The following is a 21,809-nucleotide window of genomic DNA, read 5'->3' on the forward strand; positions in this document are numbered from 1 at the left end:
CACTTTGATTTATTGGACTTACTCCACTCAACTAACATGGAGTTGAAGAAGGTCAACCACCACAACATGGAGCCTAGAGTGTCTACAACTGGAAGCGGGAGGAGTGCATCCAGTACCCATATGGAATCTAAGTCCTCACTTGACATAGATGTGCAATGGACACAACCAATCCAATGTCCACAGAGAAAATGTGGAATGGGTGTGGGAACGGTAGCCATGGTGGCTGCTGGGTGTGGGGAACGGGAGGAAGAGATGAGATGTGGAGGCGTTTTCGGGACGTGGAGTTGTCCTGGATAGTGCTTCACGGACAATTACGGGACATTATAGATCCCCCCAGGGCCCACTGGATGGAACGTGAGAGAGTCTGGGCTATGATGTGGACCATTGACTATGGGGTGCAGTGATGCTCAGAGATGAACTTACCAGGTGCAATGGATGTGTCATGATGATGGGAGAGAGTGTTGCTGTGGGGGGAGTGGGGGGGGGCGGTGGGGTTGAATGGGACCTCATATTTTTCATCATGTAATTAAAAAATAAATAAAAAAAAAAAAAAAAAAAAAAAGAATGTAGCAAGAGGGAGTGGATGTAGCTCCAGTGGTTGAACACCTGCTTCCCATGTATGAGAGGTCCTGGGTTTGATTTCTGGTACCTCCTAAAAACAAAAACAACAAACAAACGAAAAAATCCAACTCTCATTTGGGGAGTGGACTTAGCTCACTGGTTGAGCACCTGCTTCCCATGTACAAGGTCTGGGTTTCAATTTCCAGTACCTCCTAAAAAAAAAATTATGGACTATAGTTAACAAAAACATTGTAATGTTTTTGTAGCAAAAATGAAGTTGGGTACTATATTAATTGTAAAGGTAAAAAGAAAAGAATATGGGGTTTGGTTTTGTGAGATATGAGTATGATTAAGCATTTTTCCTCTTTTTTTCATTAATAAGGAGACTTTGACTATGTCATTAATCTGTGTATCCTTCTGAACACTAGAGGAACAACTGAGTTAGTGGCTGGAGTTCATTAAATGAGATAAAAGTGCCTGAAAAAGAACTTTTTAGTAGTAATGTTTCCATAACTTGTTGAACTACCTTTTTCTGTTCTTTTATGTTTGTGAATCTGAAATAAAGGTGTTAATTTTTTAAAAAAGGTTTCATACTCACAGGAATGGATTAGTTAAGAAACAATCTTTTTCTTTTTTGGGATTCAGAAAAGAACTTCAAACTGTCACACATATATATTGTACATACATAATTGTGTTTCTAAGATGTTTAGATAAAATAAAAACTATAAATTAATAAAAATAGTTACTTTCAGGGGGAGAGAGGGAAGTGAGACAGAGAAGAGAGGCTGGGGATGGCAGCTAGACTTCTCTAAATGTGACTTGCTTTGTAAATTTGTAAATTTTTTTCAGAAGCATGAAGTAAAATTAATTCAAAATACAAATATAAAGAATAACACTTAAAAATCAAATGCAAAATAAAGCAAATGAGCTGTGTATTAAGTTAGTGGCTCAGCCATACTGTGAGGAATTATTTCCCGTGACTTTAAAACAGAGTAATTTGACTATACGTCCCTAGTAGAATACCTTAAGGACAAATGAGCTGAAAAGACATCTTGAATTGTTTCTAGTAATCATATTGATATGGTACTATTATTCTGTAGTTATTACACACACATAATTGTAGGATAAAGTAAACAATTATTATTTTAACGTTGTTGGGAACCAAGCTATTCAGTGTAAAAGAAAACATACAAAAATATAACTTAAGAATTCAAGTTGAAGACTATCATCCTAAACTTGAATTGGAAATATTGGTATGCACCCTCATGATTTTTCTCTCATAAAAATAGGTGTTTCTTAGATTTGTTAATGAAAAGCCTAGAAACAATGACCAAGTCAGGGCCAGTGAGGAGCTCTAGGCCGAGTGCAGTCTCAAAACACCATCTCCCTTACGTAACGAGAGCTCTTGAAGAAACGGCTAATTTCTTGATGCAGGGCAGGAAATGTCTCAGCTGAGCCTGGAAAACCAGAAAGCAAGGAAGCTCTCAGAGGCTCCTAGGAGACCGATAAGAGTACTCAGGAGGAGAAGGAAAGTGGCTCAAGTCGTTGAGCAGCTGCTTCCCACATGGGAGGCCCCAGGTTTGGTTCCGATGCCTCCTAAAGACAAAAAGACAACAAGCAAATGAAAAAAACAACTCAGGGGAGCCCATGTGGCTCAGTAGTTGAGCCTTAGCTTCCCGCATATGAGGTTCTGGGTTCAATCCCCGGCCCTGGTACTTCAAAAAAACAAAACAAAACAGTAAACTGAAGGGGCATCTCAATGGCTATCTTAGTTTGCTTGGGCTGCTGTAACAAAGTCCGACAGACTGGATAGCTTAAAACAACAGAAATTTATTGTCTCACAGTTCTAGCAGTGAGAAGTCGGGAACTGGTGGGGCAGAATCCCTCCCTGCCTCTTTCCAGCTTCCAGTGGCTGGCTTGCCAGCACTCCCTGGGCTTCAGGCTCTGCCTCAGCTGGCACCTGGTGACTTTCTCTGTCTGTCTCTCTCTCCTCTCCCCTTCTTATAAGCACAGCAGTCACAACGGACTAAGGGCCCACTCTACTCCACTCTGACCTCATTTAACTTGCCTAATTCTATCTTTAATGACCCTATTTCTCAATAAAGTTAGGTTCTGAGGTACTAGAGATTAGAACTTCAACATATCTTCTTGGGGGATGCAATTCGACCCATAACAATGGCCAAAGAAGAGACAGTTTGTGCATCGAAAATAGTAACAACTGGGGAAATGGATGCGGCTCAACCAACTGGGCTCCTGCCTACCATATGGGAGGTCCAGGGTTCGATGCCCAGGGCCTCCTGGTGAGGGCAAGCTGACCCACGTGGAGTACCGGCCCACACTGGAATGCTGCCTCACGTACAAGTGTCCCCCTGCGTGGGAATGCCGCCCTGCACAAGCAAGCCACTCCACGCAGGAGTGCCGGCCAATGCGGAGAGCTGGCGCAGCAGGATGATGCAACAGGAGACACAGAAAAGAGAAAATAAGAAAACATAGCAGAACAGGGAGTTGAGGTGGCGCAAGAGAATAGTCACCTCTCTCCTACTCCGGAAGGTCCCAGGATCGGTTCTCAGAGCGGCCTAATGAGAATACAAGCAGACACAGAAGAACACACAGCAAATGGACATAAAGAGTGGACAACAGGGGGAGTGGGAGGGGGCGAGAAATAAATAAAATAAAAATAAATCTTAAAAAAAAAATAGTAACAACTGTAATAGACTGAAACATATAAAATATGGTAATATCCGTTGAGTTCTTCTTCATCATCACGATCACGAAACATTGGTCACCTCTGGACAGGGTTTCTCAGTCTCGGCTCTGCTCACATTTTGGGCCAGATAGCTGTTTGTTGAGGGAACCAGCCCTGTGCATTTCAGGGTGTTTGGTAGCATCCCTGACCCCTGCTGCCCGTCAGATGCCAAGAGCAGCCCCCCAAGCTGGGACAACTCAGAATGTCCCTTGAAAGGCAAAACCATCCCGAGTTGAAGACCACTGCTTTTGGAGAATGCTGGGAATCAATTCATTATTCTAAAACCTGGTAAATGGGGGGAAAATAGTCAAGTGGATGAAGCGCTTTCCAGGCAGAGATGACGGGCCACAATGGGGAGAGCCTGATGCCTGGTGTGACTGGAGTCTCATGGCCACGATGGACAAGATGAGATTGAGGGGCTGTGCAAGGCCAGCTCCTCTATCAGAAGTGCTGTCTCAAGAACACTGACCCAGCTTCTGTCTAGGGAAGCAGAAAATTGACCTTCTGAACCTACTGCAGCAACTGGGAAAACAAACACCCACGGGACACTCGGCCTCTGATAAAACCACCTCCGAGTCCCACGTAGTGGGACAGGCCCACCTGGGGGGCGCCTGCACCAGCCACAGCTGCCGTCCACGCTCTGACTTCCCACGTCTGAGGCTGCGCTCGCCATTTACAGGCTAAGCCTCCAGATGCCAAACCCTGCACCGCCCGCCCGACACTAACAGAGGCTTCAGCTATTTTTGTGCTCTGAACCAGAGGACCTAAATCTGCCTTCTTTCTGACCAAAAAGTAAGATTCCAAAAGACACCCCCTTCCCGCAGCCCAGAAAGGCTGTGGGAGCACAGACCATTTCTCCCTCACCTGACGGGCCTCTCCCTCCCAGGCTGGCAGGGGCCGCGGGAGCAGCCTCCACTCAGCCCTGCATTCCAGCCTCCTGGAGCCGGCTCTGTCCATCTGTCCCTCACGGCCTCCTGTGCCTTCTGGCTGCAGACCCCACCCCACCTTCAGATTCCCTCCTGGTTGCCTGCCATCCGGCTACATGCAAAGACTATTTTCCTCTCAGTGCAGCCTTAAAAGCCTCCCTGTGTCCCCTCTGACCCCACACAGAGCCGGCTGCTGGGCCCTCCCTTTCCCACCCAGGGGTTCGTGTCTCTGGTTTATCCACCCTCTGGACGGAGCGCTGTGAGGGCAGTGCACGGCAGTGGTGGGGTGAGGCAGGAGCTCTCAGCGTCCAGGCCAGGGAGGGGACGCCGGCCCGTCCTTCCCCGGGGCGCCTGGTCCCAAGGACGGCGGCTCAGCGCCAGCACCCTCAGCCCCGTGGGCCGGGCGTCTCTGCTGGCCTGGAAGTGGCTTCCACGCCACAGCGTCTCCACCAGAAGCTCTGCCGAGGGTCAAGCATCGAGGGCAGGAGACGGCTGGGCCGTCCAGCAGGTCCACTAGGAACACAGGCCCAGGGGCCGAGTCAGACCTGCACAAGGCCTGGGAGCCACGGGCTCTGCGGGCCCACGGAGGAGCCCAAGAACTTAATCTGTGGAGTCTGCAGCCTGCAGGGGCTTCTCTCACCAGAAATCTCAGCGCTGCCAGGAGGAGCCCAAGGCTTCCTTTCTGAGGTATTCTTAGTCAGTTTTCATTACCAGCGTTTTTCAAGGGCTGTTTCTATAAACGGCTCTGCACGCTAATTACCAGTCCAGGCCTCAGAGGACTTCAGACCCCAAATTAAAAGGGAGCAGCCGCACACGCCACCACATCAAGCCCAAGCCAAAAATACATGCCAGGAGACGTGAGCAAGGAGGATGCAATTCCTCCAGTTGAAACCTGGGGCAAGCACTGAACTGTGGGAGGTTTCCAGAAAGATGTGGTTGCAGTGACACATCGACTCACTCCCATGGCGAAAGGGGTGCCGTGAGGAGGAGGAGCTGGGGCACCTCCCTGCCCTGTCCCTCACCCCTGGAGAAGCCCCCATGGGGGAAAGAGTGGAAACACATTCTTTGATCAGAGCAGCAAAGGCTTTCAGGGGCAAACCTGCACAGATGGGGAAACTGAGGCCCAGGAGGGGCAGAGACCCGCCAGGGGTCACGTGTCAGGTTCGAAGTCCTACATGGAGTATCAGAATTGGAGCTGATGTAAATGAGCGGCCCTCAGGTGCCTCTGGGTGGGGATACTGGGATGGGTCTGTCGACAGGCGCCCCAGGAATGACTGCTGAAGCCCCCTTCCTCCAGGCAGGGCCCTGCAGGAACTCAGGCTCCCAGGGGAGGACCCAGAAGAGCTGCTGCTGCACCCATGATTGGCTCCCAGCAAAGATGGGAGGGGGGTTGGCCTCGCTTCAGGCCCACCCAACCAGGCCCAGGCTCCATCACCTGCTCTCAGCCTCCCCCACCTCTTGCATTCCTCTTTCCTTCAACTGTCCCCATCTGTCCTGGGCACCTGCCCCACATGTCTGGGGTGTGCATGGGGTGGGGGTACCAAGAAGAGTGAATTTACCCTCTGTTCTCAGGTGGTTCAGGGTTTCTCTGGAAATAGGGAAAAGAGAGGCCTAGACAAGCACCTGATCAGGCAAGGAAGAAAGTGAAAACACATAATGGAAGATGGGGCTTCCATCACGACAGGACCCTGGCTCTTTGGATAGAGTAGGGGGTGGAAGCAGTTGTATTTACGGAATCCTCCCTTTTTAAAAGAGGGGTAGTTTTTTTTTGTTTGTTTTTTAAAGATTTATTTATTTATTTATTTCTCTCCTCTTCCCCCCTACCCTGCTTGTCTTGTTCTCTGTGTCCATTCACTGCATCTTCTTTTGTCCACTTCTGTTGTTGTCAGCGCACGGGAATCTGTGTTTCTTTTTGTTGCGTCATCTTGTTGTGTCACTTCTCCATGTGTGCGGCGCCATTCCTGGGCAGGCTGCACTTTTTTTGCGCTGGGTGGCTCTCCTTACGGGGCGCACTCCTTGCGCATGGGGCTCCCTTATGCGGGGGACACCCCTGCGTGGCACGGCACTCCTTGCGCGCATCAGCACTGCGCATGGGCCAGCTCCACACGGGTCAAGGAGGCCCGGGGTTTGAACCGCGGACCTCCCATGTGGTAGACGGACGCCCTAACCACTGGGCCAAGTCCGCCACCGGTTATAATAATCTTGATGACTTATGTATTTATATTTGCATGTTCCACTAGGAAGTCAGCTCCATGAGGACAAAGACTTTGTTTTGTTCACTGCTGATCCCAGCAGCTAAAACTGGCACATAGGCATTCCATAACAGTTTGCTGAATGAATGAAAAACTGAAAGAATCTTCTGGAAAAGAATCTAAGACTGTGACCCTGGGGCTCATGGAGGTAGAGTGTCACCCCTTCCCGGTCCCAGAGCAGGACCGGAGCCAGTACCTAATTCCCAGCTGGTCCTGCTTTTCTCAAATCCAGCAGCCTCAGTGCACCAACACCCCTGTCATCAGCCACCCAAGGCCAGGAAACAATTCGATGGGGAGGGAAGAGTCAAGACAAGTGAGGAGGGCTCCATGCTGTTCTGGCTAGACGGCGGCTGGTGCTGCTTATGCCTCAGCTGCTGACATGCAACGGAGAAGGATCCGGGAAGAATGCGCAGAGCTGGGCAGACCAGAAGGGGCTGGTCCAGGGCTCGGATGGGGGACGGGGTGGTGCAGGCGGGTATTAGGCCACGGGGCCTGGCTGGGAAGAACCTCGTTGTCCGGACACCAACCCTGCACTTGGGGAGCAAGCAGAGGCCAGCGCGCTGAGAGGGAATGGCGGGCCCCGGGGGTCTGAGAACCAGGCTCCGGCGCCCGGCTCAGGGCTCTCCTCTCCCGGGGCAAGGGTGAGGCCAGGGCCCGGCTCCACCTGCTCCACACAGGCGAGGGCCCCATTCTCAACATCTCAACAGAGTCAAGAGTCAACAAGGCTGACACTGACCGACGGGCCAGGCAGGACCGCCCGGCTCTGACTGACGCTCTGGATTCCCAACTCAGACACTGTGAATCATGGCACGGCTTCCTGGAGCATCTGCTTGGAGGGAGAAGGCCTGGCCATGGGCAGGAGGCCTGGGAGACGCCCCTGGACCCCAGGTCCCAACGACGGCCTGGCTCCCAGGACCCAGGTGAGGCCGACAGGTGAGGTGGGCCTGGAGGCGCAGGTGTAGGAGCCTGGGCATGGGCGGTGAGGCTGCAGCGACTCTGCTTCAGACTCCAGATGGTGGTGGGGCCGCCCACCTTCAGCCCTGGGGCCTGGGCCGCCAAACAGGAAAGTGCCTGGTATGTGCCCGACCCCGCGCCCTCCCTAGGTACTCACCGTTCAAACTACTCTAACGCAAAGAGTTTTACCAGCGCAGTGAGTACATCAACGTCAGGGAGCAACTCCAGACAGCTGGCGGTGCCCCCACACACCGGGTTTCCACTGAGCAAATCTGCCTGTTAATCCCACAGCACTGCAGGCGTCTGGTCTTAATGAAACAGGGATGGGGAGAACCTGGGATTTGGAATCCCCAGCTCTGCCCTGGATGATGTCCTGGACATGCTGGCAGGTTATTTAACCTCTGAGCTACATTACCTCCCCTGAAAAATGTGGCTTTACCTGTGGCTGCATGGATTAAATGAGGATGTATAAGGCTGCGAAAGTTCAAATGCTAGTTTTTATTCTAAAAATAGGTGTAAACACCTTTTGGTGGAAATGATCCTGTTACATCCATGCCAAAGCTGGGGCAGCTGCCGGGAGGAACTAGGGTCAGCAGTGACCAGACCCAGGCTTACCCCATAAGATTTTCTGTCCCTCTCCCTCAATGAACCAATTACACAAGTCTGAGATATGGATCACTAAGAGCCCCATTTTACAAAAAGGGACCTGAGGCTCAGAGAGGGCAAGGGACTTGTCTAATACCACACAGCAGAGGCAGGAGGGATCCAGGGCCCTCTGCCTGATTCAGAACAAGAGCTCCCATCCAGGGCTGGGTGTGGCCCGATGTAGGAGATGTTGGGGAAGCAGAAAATGGGCTGGGCAGTGACTCACCCTAGTGGGTGGTTCTCCTGGGGGCATTCTTGGGGTGACTCCATTTGCAGCTCTTCTTGGTTCTGAGCTCTGGGTCAGCTTGCCTTAAGGCTGGAGCTCCAACGGGGATTAGACACACGGTCTCCTCTCATCTGCCCTGAGTCTCTAAACAGGCGCCCAAAAGGCAGCAGCTAGAACCCACCGTCTGAGGCCCTGGCCCTGCATGGCTCTCAGCACTGGTCAAGGCTGCACCGCGCTGCTCACTCCCCTCACTGCCCACCACGCACCACAGGCTCTGAGGTGGGGTGGGTGGAGGCCTCCGTGGGGCTCTCTTCCTCGTGCTGCACAGGTGGAAGCAAATGGCTGAGGGCCCGACAACCTGCTGCTGCTCCACGCCTGTGTCCTCTGCCCAGGCACCCGGGAAGCTCCCTCCACCTTGGAAGGCCTGCCCTCCTGACAACAGAACTGTCACCTCCTTGAGCACTGCACGCAGAGCCAGACGGCCTGGGCCGAGTCCAGGACACGGTCTCTCTGCGCCCCACTGCCCTCACCTAGAGATGGGGGTGGATGCCAGGGCTGTCAGCAGCGTTGCCGGGGGATTGAAGCGCTGCAGGCGGGGCGGCTCGAGTCCGGGGCAAGGCTCCTCTCCCTGCTCTCCCTGGCTGGGGCTGAGCCGTGTCCTTGGTTGAGCAGCCCAGCCTGGTCTCTGCCCCGGTCAGACCCCTGCCCATCACCACACAGACAGGAGGAAAAGCAGACGGTGACCCCGACCAACAGCAAATCCTCAATCGTAGATTAAAGTGAGGCTAGCAATGGAAAAACATGTCTCTGAGACCTTTAAGAGTAAACGGTTCCGCGCGGGTGTAGCTCAGTGGTTGAGCGCCTGTTTCACGTGTGGACGTCCCGGGTTCAGTCCCCAGTACAAAGAAGAGCACATGGCTCCACGGTGCACAATTTTGGCAGGAAGGAAAACCTGGGCTTGTCCTGGGAGAACACAGGGCCAGGCTGTGACCTGGGTCATTCCACTGACCTGGGCGCTCACTCTGTGCCAGGCCACGTGCCGGGGGCTGGGCCCTGGGTGACAAGACCACAGTTCCAGACGCGCCCGGCTCCCGTCTGCAGGCGCCCCGTCCTCAGGCTCTGCAGCTCCGGCACAGGGAAGAGGCTGCTGTGGACTCAGGACACCCAGGTTCCCAGCTCAGCTCTGGCCACTCCGCAGTGACCAGGGGTTTCCACGCTGACCTTTGTCCCTCTCTTCAGCACTGCCCTTATCACAGGGCAGCACCCCTGCCTGTTTACTCATCAGTCTCCCCAGGACCTGACTGTCTTCCCGGCACTGCCCAGGGCCACCCGGACATTACAGGACTCTTCCCTTGGGTGTGTTTTTGCGGATGGGCAGTGGGGGTGGGGAGGGGGGGTAGGGGTGCAGGGAGACTGTACCGCCCCCGGGAGGTCACCTTCTCCGACTGCTCAAGCTCATCATCCCACGGCTTAGCCCTTGGCCTCCCAGACCACGCAGCTCACACCCCCCTGTGCGGCCGCCGCTGCGGCCCCCATGACTCCCCGGCGCAGCTGAGACCCGGGCCCTGTGCACGTCCAGGCGGCTTACACGCCCGAGGGGCCGCACGGTCCCCCGCCGCCCACGTCCACACGACAACCCCGAGGGACGGACTGCCAGGAGCCCCACTTACAGCACTCCCTGAGGGCTCACAGCGTGGGGTGCCGCCGCCCCCAGGACGGCGGGGGGTCTCGGACGCCCACCCCCCGCGGCCCCCGCTCACCCACGTTGACGAAGCTCATGACCAGGTCGGCGCGGCCGAGGCCCCGCGGCGGGGGCCCGCCGTCCTCGTCGTCGTCGCCCGCCGTGGCGTGGTAGAGGTCCAGCATGAAGAGCGGCGCGGACGCGGGCAGCCGGGCGGCGGCGGGGGGCGCGCGGGGCCGGGGCCGCCCGGGCAGTCCCAGCACCGCCAGGACCTCGCGCTGCATCTCGCGCCGCTCGCGCGCGCCCAGACGGCGCTGGGGGCAGCCGGGCGGGGGGCGCGGGCCGGCACCGCCGCTGCCGCTCAGCGCGCACAGCGCCAGGCCCAGGAGCCACAGCGGGCCCGGGCGCGCGGCCATGGGCACCGGCCGAGGGGCGCTCACTCGGCGCGCATCCGCTCCCGGGCCGGCCAAGACGACGCTGCCACCGGGAGCTGCGGGCTGCGCTCGGCGGCCGCCTGGAACCGGCGTGCGTCGCCCGGGCCGCAGCGCGGTCCCCTCGGCGTCTCCCCGCGCCGCACCTGTCGCGGTTCCCGGCCTTGTGCACGCGGCGCCGAGGCTCCCTTTCAGTGAGAGGAGATTGTGCCCGCCTGGCCTCAGCGTACGGGGGGCGGCGGGCGGAACTCCCCGCAGGACGTTGAGGGGACCCGGCGAGCCGCTGCCTCAGCCCCGCGAGCGGTTTGTGCCGCTCGCTGCCCTCCGCCCTCGGATGGCACGCTGCGCCATCGGGACCCGCCCCCACCTCGGGAAGGACCAAAGGGGGAGCGGGGGCGGGGCCAAGGCCCCGGAAGGGACTTCGGGTTGCGGCTGGGGTTCGCGGCCCGACGTGCTGCCCGCGGGTGGGTGGTGGGCAAGCCGGGTGAAGGCCCATAGCCCAGGCTTCAGGGTCTCCCCATCCAGCCGCCGGCCGCGCTGTCGGGCGTCTCTCGGGGACCTCGGTCGAGAGACCGAGGAAAGCAGGGATCTGGGCCTGTCGCGGGGCGCGGGATCCCTTGGGCGCCCCCTCCCCCCGTTGCGGATCCGGGTCTCGAATCCGCCAGCGGTGTGACCCGGCGACCCGCCTTGGTGAGCGGAATGTCACGTTAGGGTCCGAAAGGTGGCCTCAGACTGGTTTGGAGGGACGCCCCGCGGATGCCAGCATGCCCGAGGGCGGGGCGCATTCCTCTGCCCGTGGCAGCTGGGCGCGGGCTCCCCCGCCACCGCGGCTCACGCAGGTCTCCACGCCTCCTCGCTGTCCCCTGGAATACATTCCTGCGTACTCTCTCCAGACTACCCGCTCAGTCCTTTCTTCCCCTGCATCCGCCCACCTGGCTCCTGTGGGCTCTCGGGGACCGCCCCAGGTCCAGCTGTCCCCGTAGCTCCAGCAGCTGTGTGCCGTGTGGATCCCGACGCCGACCCAGGCGCGTGTAGGAGGCACGCATCTGCCTCTTGCCTGCGGAGGGGCCAAGGAGCTTCGGGACCTTCCCAAAAGTCCCGGAACCAGTTTTGCGTATCATCTTAATTGCCACGGTCCCTAGTGGCTTTGGCGTTCTCGCTTCATTTATTCATTTATGGTTAAGGTGCTTTGCAGGGAGGAGGCAACAATTAAACTGGTTTCGGAAGGCTGAAAGAAGTGGCCAGGGAGGGGACAGGTGATGATGGAGAGGAGAGTGCGCCAGGCTTGTGTCAAGGCCCTGAGCTCAGTGTGAACATAGTGGCAGCTAGCACTAATCATGTACCAGGCACATTCTGAGTGCCTGCCCCGTATCAATTCCTTAATGCTCACACGCTCTTATAAGATAGATACCATGTGCCCCCCCCCCCCAACCTGATGGGAACACTGAGGCACACGGAGGGTGGAGGTTAAGGAACTTCCCAAGGTCAGAGGGCGGAGCTGGGCTGGGACAAGTGGGCAGGTAGGTAGCTCTTCAGTGAGGTTGGAACCTGGAGAACTGAGTAAGAGAGCAAATGGTGAGGGCCAGGGTTGGAGAGGCTGGCAGGGGACTGTTGGACCAAAAAGGGCCCTGCAAAGAGGCTAGAAGGTGACTTTGGATACAGAAATGATTATGCCCTCCAACACTTGTAGATTCAAGATTAAAGCTCAAAATAAGTATGAATCCAACAAAATCAAAAATTTATCACTTCAAAATTTTTAAAAAATTTAAGCTAAATTATTATCTGCTAATGCCTTAAGCATATATGCCTAATCTTTTACCCAACAGGTAATTTCCACATGGCCTGTAAGCTCCGTTAAGGATATTGAAATTTATCCCAAAGATAATGCAGATCAGCCGTTGACAGTGCCCAAACAAGAGCAAAGCCTTGATGCGGTGGATGAATATGGATTGTAGAGTGAAAGGCTGGCATTCAGGCCCCACTGTTGGGAGGCCACTGCAGAATAATGGCAGTGGCTGTGGCGAGAGGGTAGAGGCCAGAGGAGAAAGCTGTTTAGGAGGCTGAATCTACAGGGCTGGGTGACAGCACCAGAGGCAGTCAACAGGTAGGTACCCCCATGTCAGGCCTGATCTGGATTTCTCAATTTCCTCCCCACTACCCTACCCCTTTGCTGTCTTCTGTACCACCAGGCATCCCCTCTGCATTCCCCTTGGAGCGGGCATCACAGCATTTAGGGCCTAAGAGCTAACATACTTCTCAGGGTGCTAGCAAGCAGCCAGTGCTGGGGCTGTTACAATTGCAAAAGTAATTCAATTCAATTTAGGGGAGGGGTTCTTAACCAGGGGTCGGATGAGCTTGAATCGAAATTAAAAAAAAAAATTATTTTTGTGGGGATGTTTTGGTGCAGGTGTGATTTATTAAATCATACACGGTATAGGGTAGACTTAAAAGGGTCCGTGGAACAAAAAAGGTTAAGAGCCCTTGTTCTAGGGTGAGTTGAGATAGCTGTTCCTAAACAATGGGTCTCTCATTTCCATGAAACTGAAGAGAGTTTTAGCCATTCCATAGGGCAACACAATTCAATTCAGCCACAACCACAACTGGCTGCTCTGCGCTGTGCCCCAAGCTGGAGTGAAGTCCCTGTTCCTGAGCAGCAACCACCTAACAGGGGAGACAGGGGAACAGTCATTTCAGAAGGCAGAACGAAAGCTCTGCTCTGACAGAGGGATCAGCAAAGGGCTGGAAGGGCAGAGGAAGGCGGAGGCAGGATCCGGGGTGGGCGACATGTGAATGGAAGCCTGGGTTCTCAGAACAGGAAGGGAACTGAGGTAGGGAAGGCTTCCCAGAGAAAGAAGTGTCTCCCCAGTCACCTGGCAACTCTGTGGCCCTGGGCATGTTACTTAACCTTTCTCAGGCTGTTTTTCATCTACAGGATGGGGTTCACAATCCTAAGAGTGTGGTAGATTTGAGAGGATGGTGTATACAGAAAACAAAGCACAAGTCCTGGAATGTGGTAAGCAATCAAATGGCACAGACGCAGCAGGCCCGCTGTCTCCCCGCGGAGGCCCTCACCTGAGCCACAACCCCGTCCCTCAATTTGCATTTAAATTGCACTTGTTTAGCATTTGTATCACAGGACTGTACTATTTCAACCCATTTTCTAATTAGAACGTAAGTTAACAGGGGGCATTTCTGCATTTCCTACATGGTCTTGCACAGAGGTGTTTGTTGACTGGGAATACACTTTCTGCAGATCCCTCTACCAGCTGAGCTTTGTTGCAAAGACTGAGGGAGAACCTGAATTACTTAGTAAGAAAAAAGTATTGACCACAGTTCCGACTCTGAAAAGATGGAAGTCAAGCTGGTCTCAGCATGCTTCTGCTACGGAAGGTCTGGAGGGGAAGCAAATTTGGGTGAAAACACTATCCCAGAATAATACAGCATTCTGACAAGCTTGAAGTTACCCAGTTCTTCTATGGAGAATAGAGTAAGCATCTCCTTCAGAACCTGTCAAGGTGTAAAGACTTTTAAATCTGGACATTACACCTTCAACAGCTTTGGCAAACATGCACTGATCTTACCAAATTCCTGTATCACAAGGAGTATGGTTTAATGATCAAAGACACAGGTGACCTGTGTTTGAATCCACTTTACTTTAAGTTCTCTAGCTTACTTCATTTCTAAAAACGAGAACTCTTCCTACCTCATATATGAGGTTGTTAGAATGAGTATTTGCCTGTTCTAATTATTATTTTAATTATTATAAAGGCAGGGGATGGAAGAAATGGAAGCAGTACCAGACTTGAATAAGGAGTTAAGGATTGGCTGCAGGTCCACTTCTGCCATCTATTCATTCTGTGATTTCAGGCAAATCATTTCCCTATCCACTTGACTATTCTAGTTTCTGCATCTGTAAAATGAAAGAGCTAAATTATGACCAATTTTACTTCTGCCTGTGGGAAATTGACTTCATTCTCTTAAAACATAGGATCTTTGTTTTACAATACAGGAAATCTTCTTATGTATTGGTATTAGCTTAATCACCTAAGTGGGGCAGATACACTACAGATTTATGTTAAAATATCAATCGTTTCTTTGTTAAACAAAAGATAAATTTAAAAAATCTATTAATGAGCTCTCTAGTTCAGCCAAGATATTTTGATTTGAAAGATACAATTAAGTACCTACAACTCAATTATATTCCTAACACACGAAAGATAATGGTTGAGAAGAAAAAGCAGGAAATACAAACATTTGTTACTGCAAGCAATTTTAATACAAAAGTGTCCTTGTTTTTAAACAGTTCATTGGTAGAGCTTCAGTTTCTGCCTCAATTAAAACCAATTGAGATAATCACACAGCAACATGGTCGGAGCTGAAAAGGAACAGCAGCTAAAAAACAGGAGCCCCAGACAGCCCCTCTTCATGGTCAATTGGTCAGTTGGTTTTATTACGCACAAAAAAAGACGGAAGCAAATGGGACTTGTTAACAAATGTGCTGGTGAACTCCTTTAAAGGACAAGCAAGTATTTGTCTTATGTCCACATTTTCAGAATAGACTCGGAATTCATTCCTCAGATGAAGTAGATCCACCATTTAAATAAATAGCAAAAGATGCAGATAAACAAATCTGTAATTCGCAAGGCCACCAAGGAGTCTCCCCATGCCAAGGGCCTGGGTCCCAGTGAGCGCAGGAGCTATTGGTGGCTAGGCTGATTAGGAAGTTACAAACCAGAACTTTAAAAAACCCTAATGTTATGACATTTTCTGAACAGTTACATTTACCCCTGAATTCTAGCAGCTATTTGCCCTTTAAACACCCAGTACTGAGACAGTATTCAAAGACAGTATTGCAATGAACTCCTTTTGCTGTATCATGTGCAAATGTTACCTAGATGAGGTTCCCTCTTTTCAGCTAAAATTACACAACATTAAAAACAATGGAAAAAGCTGTTATAAGTGCCCTTCCCTAGATTCTTGCTAATTGAGGTGTTTGTGATTTACAAAAAAAAAAAGTTCCTTAAACACTGCAGGATTATTATTTTTTAATATAATTTATCTTGCTGAGATAGCAAGTCAAGTTTATAAAGAAGATGCATTTAGGAATAATCCTAAAAGATAAAGCAGGTTTACAACCCTGCACCACACAGAAACCCTATTCAGAGGTTTTCTTTTTTTTTTTTTTAATACACATTCGCATCTTGACCTTTTCACTTGTTTTTCTCAAATATTTCATTTCTGGGCCCCATCTGTTACAGGGTTACCAGGAGGCAAATTTTATCTACATAAATATTCACATGAAAATAGTAACTTACAAAAAGAAAAAAAAAATAAGGCAGCTTCATAACACAATTATTCTTTTACACTTTTAACAATATAACTTCTCCCGTTCAGAATAAATATACACCCAATGTATGGAGCAGTATTCAAAGTGGACAGAGGCTTCAAGGGTACTTGAACAGTGTTATCGTTTGGGACCTGGAGTCCTGGGGGAGGCAGTGGTAGTCTTCTTAGACATGGTTGGGATTTTGGAAGGTTTGTTTAACCCCCTCCTGGAGTTGCCCTGGCCCCCTGCGACGCTACTTTCTGAAGTGTCAGAACAAGCAGACTGTGTTTCTAAAAGGTCAAAGTCAGAGGCATCACTTCCTCGCCGGCTACTGGCTCGACTTCCAGCTCGACTCCCAGCCCGACTCCCGGGGCGACTGGCTGACTTTTTAGGGTCTGGAATTCAAAGAGTAAAGCAGCAAACTTAATAGAGATGGCATGGAGTTGGAGAACAAATGAAGAAAGGCCAGGGTTCTAATCCTACTACCACCTGATATGCTGTGCAACTCTGGGCCCCAATTTCCTCACCTACACAGTAGTCACTGAAGCCTTCCTGACTTTGTGATTCTACCTGAGAAGCCTGCCTCTTGAGGATTAGAAAGAAGCTTTTATCAACACCACTGTTAACTTACATGCCTCTAAAATGGATTCCAGGAGGGTTGCTCAATTGTCTCAGCCCCATCGGACAGCCAATTAATGGGCACATGGGCAGACTGAGAATGGGGATGAAATGACAGGAAAACAAGAGCCAGGAAATGAAGCTGTATCCCTATGTTCCCACAAGGAACATCAGCAGGTGGGCAGATGTGATCTTTCCCTGACTTTCTCAAGTCACCAGCAGTGGTATTAAAATACAGGGTGTTGCTGGAAAAATTACTAGCAAACTGCCAGACCTAACAACTTGACTGGCTTCTGAGGAAGGTCCCACTTTAGGAGGGTTTTTCTTCTCTTTACATTCTTTCAAATATGATCACTTCTGATTAAGGACAGGTGATCTAACTTTGGCTGTGGAAGCATCTGCTCTCAGAAGGACAGGTTAGAGCAAGTTGCAGTGACAAAAAAAAAAAGAGTAAAGGCCATCAGAAAATCTGCAGGAATTTCTTTCTGGGTATTACGCCTCATTATTTGTGTAAGTCTCATTATTTGCTCATTAGGAATAGACTGCTCTTTCTGAGTTTCTGGCCTGGCCTTTCATCTCACCCCTAATACATAGGTAGTGGGGCAGGTACTTACCTGCCCGATTAGTTTTGGCACCTGTGGAGGCTGGGGAAGAACTATTACTGGTATCACCAGCCAGGGATGTTCGACTAGAATGAAAAGTTGGTGTCGGTCGTTTCAACTTGCTGCCTGTTGATGCAATAACCTTAAAAAAATAAAAAGGTCATATTAAGCTGGTATAATCTTTGACAAATAAAATTTTAAAAGATGGACTTAAGCCTCCCTATGTGATTGACTGAAGAGCATATTAAAGGTCCAGGAAAACAGAGACTGATTGTGAAAGTGTCCCAGTTAATGGGTTTTGATGATTCCCAAAATAAGGATTTCATATTTCAATTTAAAATTCAAAATGTCCTCTAATACTTTTTATCTTACCAACAAATTTCCATTAAAAGTGGGAAGGGGGTCTTCAAATTGTAAGAACAGAAATAGGGTGTATGAGTAAATAATTCAAAAAATGTTATATATCAAAGTTCTGGGGTTAGAAATTTGAAATATGACTTCCAGTCCCAAATATTTTATTTGGAGACACAATTACTACCCCAGTATCTAGCACTAAGTAGGTGCGGTCACTTTAGTCAAGTTAAAATCTTTCAGTCTCTGTTTCCATATTTGAGAAACACAGATAAAATTACACATCTTGTGGATCAAATTACTATGAGAAGTACAAGAGAGGGGAAATGTGGTATTGAGAACAAGGTGTCCGAATGTAGAGCCAGAAGACCTGGGTCTGATTCTGAGCTCAAGGATTTATCTAAATTCATATCTGTCTTTACTCCCCCCTCAAGAAATCAGGGATAAGTCCTGCCTCTCTGACCGCCTCTCCTACGCTCTCCCTTCTTGCTGCTCTGTCCCTGTCACACTGGCCTCCTAGCTGTTCCTCCAGTCTTCCCTCTGGCTGCTCCCTCTGCCTGGACCCCCATGTCCTCACACCTGTGTGTCTTACACTCCCACTTCCTTTAGTGGCTCTGCTGAAATAATGACCATCGCAGAGAGGTCTTTCCCCACTACCAAATTTAAAATAATGGTTTCTAACTTTCTAATTGACTTCCCTGCTTCATCTGTCTGCACAGAACTTATTACCACCTAATGTAGGATATATTTGTTGTCTGTCTGTCCCACATTAAAGCATAAACTCCCTAAGAGCAGGGACTTTGTATCTGTTCATGATCACATCCTCAGCACTTAGAACAGTGTCTGGCACAGAAGAGGTGCTCGAAACAGAAAACAAAAACAAAACCTTCTTGAAAGACTAAATGATGTGTAGAAGCACCTCCTATTCTGGAGAAGTGCTGAATTACTTCACTGTTACCACATACATTACTATTACGTTTCCTATTTGAGTTTTTTCTTTTTTAAAGATAGTAGTAGACTTAATTTGGAGAGATACCTTAAATATCACTCATGCTACAGCATGCTGCTTTAATTTTTCTTTGAAAGCAATTGTGTAAATTGTTTTCCAAGACCTTTAAGATGTTTATATAAACAGAAGAGTAAATAAAGCAACCCACCTTATTATTTCTTATATAACTTTAATTTATAAAGAAAAAGAAAAAGCGACAGAAAGTGATTAACATTCAAGCACAAACCCTTCTGGCCCACACAGGAGGAAGAGCACCAGTTTCAGAAGCTATGGTCCCTGAGCACTGCTGCTGGGAAGACCACAGCCAGAGACCTTGGGCTAGGATTCCACAACAGGACATGGTCCGGCTGCAGAACACCAGTTAAGGAAGTACATGGGACCTCAAACCAAAACAAAACAAAAAATAAAATCTTAAGAAAAAACAAAAAGGCTGATCTATTAAAATCATCTGAGAATTTCCAATCATAATTAAACTTTCAAAATTTTAGAATTTTTGAGACTGATGAAACTGGAGTCATTAAAGAGATGAAAAGCAAAATAAGCAGGTTGAGTCTTGGGGTTTTAGTGGCAGTAGGTTCTCAGATGATGCTTTAAACCAGATATATTTCTAATGTATAGTTTAAGTTCAGAGAAGGATGAATCCCAAAGCAGATGTTCACTTGCAGGCATTCACTTCTTGTACCTCCCAGTTTCTTTGGCTGAAGCTTTACGTGAACAAAGGCAATACTGTCTTTTGAGGAACAAGAACCCAGTGTTTCCCAGCAGGAGCTAGATCATAAACTGTGCTGCTACCAGACAACTCTGATAGACATTTCTGAAACACTGCTCTTCCAAAAGTGTTACGCATTTTAATGATTGCACATGAACACACTTAATTGCCAGCATGTGTATTCGCAACTACAGAAACTCAAGTGCCTAGGCCAAGAAATTCAGAAGCTAACATCTGAGCTCCAGAGCAGCGTTCACTGACACTGTGCTTGGCTGCAGTAGGCAGCACCCACTCCTTGGAATAGTGTGGTGATATCAATCACCCTGGGGTATGTCTCAGGGAGGGGGGTGCCAACCACTCTTCTGATCAAAGCAAAGACAGAACATTGTTGATCATGCACTGTAGTTGAATTTCAAGTGTTAATAACTCGTCTGTACATCTGATATGTGAAGACTCCAAGAGGCCTGGTTATAAACTAAATCAATAACTAAATCACCAGGAATGACTGCCACTTATCATTCTGAACAAATATCATTCTAAAGACTGTTAAAAGTTGTTAAACAATCTAGTTTTAGGCCTCTCTTATTTATCTTCAAGCTTGGTGAATCCGAGTTAGAAACCCCTGAAAAACAATGGACTAGATGAATCAGCTGTGAAAGCAAGCATTGCAGAGATGGAAAAGAGCATGGCCTGGTGTCAGAGTAATAGCTGATCAAGTTCTTAGCATGAGTGAGGGCCTCATCTTCACTGTGTCCTTAGTCAGCAAAGCCATACTCTCCCTCAGGGCTGGGCGGCTGGAGGTCAGGAGAAGGGCTGTCCCTGACCGGGGTACCAGCTTTACTGTTTACCAACCAGGGTTTGTCATAACAGCGAGAGAACTGAAGTGGAGTCTGTGAAACGTAAATCCAAAGGGAAGGACAGGAACAATTGAAAATGGAACAGAAAGGGAGCAAAGTTGGAACAGAAAGATAAAAAGAAGACACTGAATTTTTAAAGAACAGAAAACAAAACAAAAAAAATGCTCATCAGCCTGAAGGGATGAAAAGGACAACCTGGCTCAAGGGCACTAGCGTGCTTCATACGTGATCCACTGTTTACAACAAACTTAACTGTCAACTCCAGCTGCACAAAGTGTGCTTGGATTTTCAAAATCAGTAACTCTGATGGGCTCACCAAAGTGGGAGTATGTGGAAAGAAACATTTCTGACTTTAAGCAGCCTGAGTACATATTTTACTAAATGTCCTTTGGAGTCTTCTAGGTCATATATCTGTATATTGCTTGTGTCTGGTTAGGTCTTGGTCTAGGTAGAGGTTGATCTGTATGTCTTCATGTTCCTCTCCTCACTGGAGTCTTTCAGAGGCTATCTTAATAATGGACAGGCTGTTCTGCAAAGATGGGAACTGGGGAAGAAGATCATGATGGATGCCAGTACATACCTTGGTACCACTGGCTGGGGTGGCTGGAGAAGATGGCATGGAAGTACAGCTGTGGTTACTCTGACTAGCACTTGAGCTGGAGCGGGTAGGGGAAGCTGCCCGGGATGATGGTTTGGACCTTCGACCCCGTGATCGGAAAGGAGTCATTCCCTGAGATGCCCCCTCAGGTAGGATGAATTTTTCTCGAAGTTCGAGGTTAGTTCTACCTCGTGCTAAAAATGGAACAAACACATATAAACAATGTCAGTTAATCTTGAAAAATATATCTTTGATAGTCATACAGGTGTTTGACCCCATGATAAGAGTTACATAAGTTACAGACTTAGTAACATCTGCGGGATCTTTACAAATAGAGATATTTCAGTCTTGCCATGATTTTTACCCAGAGTAGACACAGTAACTAAGTCCCTTGATCTTCTGGAATAATTAAGTCTTTGTGTGAGGGTTTTTAATGAAGAACTTCTTTGTGTACAAAGTACAACCCCATTCCACTGTCATGTTCCTGCTATGCCACTGTATCCTGGGGTAAGCACACTGTAGTATATCAAGGTAAACAGATGCAGCAGTTCACAAACCTCTGAAATTAAACCCCTCTTTTCTCTCTCATAGTACATGTATACTTTTTGCTCAATTTTTGCAGGATACATGGTAACGACATAATAGAGAAAAACAGGTAACTGAAATTGACATTGTCCAAACTCTTCTATTTGAATTCAATCAATAACAATCCTAAGAAAGGTGTCCAGGGATTTAGGACAGTAAAAAGTTCTGGGTAGAATTATTAAGAAGTAAACATGTGAGGAGAGAGAAAGAAAGACCAAGATCATGCACGAAACTTGCCAATGAGAAGTTAAGTAAAAAACAAAGAAATAAGAAGCTTGAAGGGACAAATGAAAGTAGGAGAGAAACATTAAGGTAGAAAGAATGTGGAAACTGTACTTAAGGCCAACAGGTGCCATCCCATTGCTTTCTGGAACTATAAAGACTAGAACATAATTTGGATTCAATCACAAGATACCAAGTACAGCCAATACTAATGTTAAATGTGAAAGATACTTAATTTAAAAGAAATATTTTCTTCTGTAATATGCCCTTTCCTTAGATTCTCATCAAAGATGTTATCCTGCAATAATCCTCTAGCTCCTCCTCACCCATCGTAAAATGTTCACATTTTAGAATGTACTAGATAGATCTAAACAGACTGGATTGCTGGGAAAGCCCAAGAACGAAGGAACCATTAAGAACATATTTGTCTTTCCTTTCTATATTGGTTTTACCTTGGCTACAAACCACAAATTTAGAAAATTTCAGGTAATTGTGTCCACTCTCTCTTCT

At 49.2% G+C, this 21,809-nt stretch overlaps 2 protein-coding genes across 4 annotated transcripts in view; both read right to left on the minus strand.

The window, feature by feature from the left end:
• LOC101444331 (bone morphogenetic protein 8B) overlaps nucleotides 1–10,407 on the minus strand; it is a 45,257-nt gene extending 34,850 nt beyond the window's left edge. Inside the window, exon 1 of the mRNA XM_004450605.2 lies at nucleotides 10,071–10,407. Within this exon, the coding sequence (XP_004450662.1) occupies nucleotides 10,071–10,407 (337 nt within the window). The remainder of the gene's footprint in view (nucleotides 1–10,070) is intronic.
• Nucleotides 10,408–15,611: 5,204 nt separating this feature from the next.
• Nucleotides 15,612–21,809, minus strand: part of MACF1 (microtubule actin crosslinking factor 1) — a 385,648-nt gene continuing 379,450 nt past the window's right edge. For all 3 annotated transcript variants that reach the window (XM_058303848.2, XM_058303845.2, XM_058303843.2), the window contains 4 exons: nucleotides 20,475–20,686; nucleotides 19,816–19,927; nucleotides 16,981–17,109; nucleotides 15,612–16,143 (listed from right to left, as the gene is read on the minus strand). In XM_058303848.2, the coding sequence (XP_058159831.1) occupies nucleotides 15,887–16,143; nucleotides 16,981–17,109; nucleotides 19,816–19,927; nucleotides 20,475–20,686 (710 nt within the window). In that variant the 3' untranslated portion in view covers nucleotides 15,612–15,886. The remainder of the gene's footprint in view (nucleotides 16,144–16,980; nucleotides 17,110–19,815; nucleotides 19,928–20,474; nucleotides 20,687–21,809) is intronic.

This window comes from Dasypus novemcinctus, chromosome 9 (assembly GCF_030445035.2).
Source record: "Dasypus novemcinctus isolate mDasNov1 chromosome 9, mDasNov1.1.hap2, whole genome shotgun sequence".
Classification (NCBI taxonomy): Eukaryota; Metazoa; Chordata; class Mammalia; order Cingulata; family Dasypodidae; genus Dasypus; species Dasypus novemcinctus.